The following is a 2,552-nucleotide window of genomic DNA, read 5'->3' as shown; positions in this document are numbered from 1 at the left end:
AAAAAAGATAGGTCCTAATATGATGCATTTACTATTACTTAAAAGATAATTCCTTATTTCTTTTTACTTGTTTGTCCAATGCGGATAAAGGTTTAAGCTTTGTAAGAACAAGAAAATAAAGAATTTGTAAAAATGTGAATGTGTACTTTAAAAATTAATGTATTACAGAAATAATGTAATATAATAGATTTAAAAAAATCTAATTTTATGAACAATTTATTAATTTTAATTATCGTAGGTTTTTTTTGTTGGTTTCTAAATATCCATATATATTTGTTAAGCTTGTCAGTATCAGCACATATCATGGTTTGTAGGACCATGGGTTTGCATTAGCACTGCTAGCCATAAAATTTCACTTACGTACTGGTAATCTTTCTGTCGGCTGTGTTTTAGGGCAGGAGGCGGCGCTCATATTGAACCCCAATACAGACAATCTCCTCAGCTCACCAGGAACCAGAAGTTTCAGGCAGAGCTGCTCAGCGGCGCCATGTGGTTCTGGATCCTGTGGCACATCTGGCACGATCCAGACGCCGTACTGGTGAGTGGAAACTGCATCAAAACAGACGAGCAATGGGATTAAATGTTACCGTTTTTAGCCATTTCATAATAAACAGACTAACAGCCACTTAACTATATTGTCTCTTTAGGGTCATTTCCCATGGCCGGACACTTCAGCGTGGACAGATGAGGAGCTGGGAATCCCACCTGATGATGAAGAGTAGATTCACCCCCAACAACCCAATGTACATATGTGTAACTCATTTACATACAAGAGAAATAGCTTATTTCCTCAGTGCAGTTACCTGGGGTTGACAACAAGCGTGCACGACTGCTATTTCTCTTCTCTGCTTTGCATTCGCAGATGTGCACCAGATCACAAAACCTGCACATTTTCTGTAGAGGAAGCTGAAAGTTCCTGTTATGTATATGGACTTATTATCAAGTCTAATTTTTAAAGTTGCATTATAAAATAAAGAAATAAAAGCCATCAACACTTCAATTAGTCAGTAGAACAGTGTTTTATCACTAAACATTTGGTAAAGGGAAGGGGAAAACAGTGTGATCTACAAAACATTTCCCTCATCTTATATATACATTGCACTGGAGAAAATCCATCACATCCAAAGAGAACTCTGGGAAATTTTGAAGAGGAGGAATAGAACACAGCATTTGAAAACACAGTGACGTTAAAACGTTAAAGTCTATACCACAGTCGAAAATGGAAATGAATGCTGGAGATGAATAAATACTGTACAATTAATGCGTCAAAAGAAACCTGTCTGAAGACCAGCTCGATTGATCAGATATGAAGGAGATGAGCTGTTGCCTTCAGAAAGCTGAAATTTACAAAGGGTGCTCGTCTATATTAAGGTTAGTGAGTGGGAACAGAGGAACATTTTTTCATAAAACACGTGCGCCCGAGCACACCTCAAAACCGTAACAAAGCCTGAGTTTTAGCAGTTATCAAACTCAAGTCATCCAAAATAGTGCATTTGCTTTTCGAGCCAACAGACCTCTTACACAACAATCAAGACTAGCTGATCAAAATCTGTCGGTGCTGCTCTATGCACAAAGTCCAACATTTTTTAAAATATACTGTACAGCGGGACACGATTTTGTTCTGAATCTGGAATTTACGTCCACCAGACAAAAAAAAAAAAAAGTCAAATTATTGGGAATACATACATTTGTTGGCAAATTTGTGGAAACGAGTATAAAATGAGATTGTATGACAGTGCTGGTGATGAATTCATAGATGTCACCTGTTCGATGTTCCCTGAGAAAACGTTTCATAGCCTCTCTAAGAAATTCACACACAAGCACCACTTTTTGTTGTTGTTCCCACTTAAATTCTTTTGTCCCGTTTCAACAGGTCATAAAGACAACATAAAGCAACATTATTCAAACAAACTCAATTTGCACTAATATTTTAGAGGTAAATTTAACAGGAAAAGTCATTCAAATTTCTTTTAAGTAGCATTAAATGTGTTAACTACAAAATCCATAAAGCTGAACCTAAACCTCTCATTCCTCTGGAATAGGTAACATTCAAAATGATACTCCTATTTACAAAACTATCCAATGCAAAGGGAAAAACAGGAAACTCAATGCAATATAAATCCTTATATCTTTGAAATTAATAAATAAGCTGTTCAGTCAACAAAATATTTTAAAACGAACAAACATAAATTATGCAGAATGAGCGAAAGATCATTGTCAATCACGTGACAAGCATATTTAGTCCTGGCAAACTACACCACATACACTTATATTTGAGAGGCAGCGCTCCAGGATGCAGTACCTCTCTCTGGCCACTGGGTTGTGACAAAGGCAAATTAATGCGTGGCAACGTATTTTCCTCAATTTTCCCAGTGTGAAAGCAATATTTCGCTAGCTTTCGGAATTAAAAAAAAAAAATAAAAAAGGTTGACAACATCTGATGCACCTGCAATACAAGGATTGCCAGACTAGCAATATAAAAACATCTTTTAAATCTAATGTTTTGTTTTTACAAAATGAGAAGAACTTGGAACGTTTTATATTTAAAAAAA

At 36.0% G+C, this 2,552-nt stretch overlaps 1 protein-coding gene across 1 annotated transcript in view; it reads left to right on the top strand.

Moving 5' to 3' along the window:
• The window catches only part of LOC107578274 (NADH dehydrogenase [ubiquinone] 1 beta subcomplex subunit 2, mitochondrial-like), a 2,962-nt gene extending 551 nt beyond the window's left edge, over positions 1-2,411 (top strand). The window contains exons 2-4 of the mRNA XM_016264244.1: positions 394-538; positions 648-743; positions 863-2,411. Of these exons, the coding sequence (XP_016119730.1) occupies positions 394-538; positions 648-722 (220 nt within the window). The 3' untranslated portion in view covers positions 723-743; positions 863-2,411. The remainder of the gene's footprint in view (positions 1-393; positions 539-647; positions 744-862) is intronic.
• The last annotated feature ends 141 nt before the right edge of the window (positions 2,412-2,552 follow it).

This window comes from Sinocyclocheilus grahami, unplaced genomic scaffold (assembly GCF_001515645.1).
Source record: "Sinocyclocheilus grahami isolate Dianchi unplaced genomic scaffold, SAMN03320097.WGS_v1.1 scaffold9512.1, whole genome shotgun sequence".
Lineage (NCBI taxonomy): Eukaryota > Metazoa > Chordata > Actinopteri > Cypriniformes > Cyprinidae > Sinocyclocheilus > Sinocyclocheilus grahami.
This window is presented reverse-complemented; position numbering and strand designations above follow the sequence as displayed.